Genomic DNA, 265 nt, shown 5'->3' with positions numbered 1-265 from the left:
CTCTCCCTATTTCTCGAAGGAAATCTTGACCGATGGTTGTAGTTAATATTTTTTCCCTTTTGCCAATAGAATGCACATTTGTCTCTACGGGATACTGATTTCAGGATGTGTTTTCCTGGATGGAGTTAGTCGTGTGACACGGTTGCCAGCCATACAAGAAGGCTCACAAGTTAGTTTTGCCGTTGAGAAAGTGTCTTCCACGAAAGTTAGAGTGTATATTGAAAGTCAGGATAAACAGGTAAGATGAATTGCTTTCTGAAAGTTG

At 40.4% G+C, this 265-nt stretch overlaps 1 protein-coding gene across 1 annotated transcript in view; it reads left to right on the top strand.

The window, feature by feature from the left end:
- LOC119585708 (cytokine receptor-like factor 3) overlaps positions 1 to 265 on the top strand; it is a gene marked incomplete at its 5' end in the record, with an annotated part of 6,192 nt that overhangs the window by 5,019 nt on the left and 908 nt on the right. The window contains 1 exon segment of the mRNA XM_037934388.1: positions 105 to 238. Coding sequence (XP_037790316.1) covers positions 105 to 238 — 134 coding nt within the window.

The sequence above is a fragment of the Penaeus monodon genome, chromosome 20, assembly GCF_015228065.2.
Source record: "Penaeus monodon isolate SGIC_2016 chromosome 20, NSTDA_Pmon_1, whole genome shotgun sequence".
Classification (NCBI taxonomy): Eukaryota; Metazoa; Arthropoda; class Malacostraca; order Decapoda; family Penaeidae; genus Penaeus; species Penaeus monodon.
This window is presented reverse-complemented; position numbering and strand designations above follow the sequence as displayed.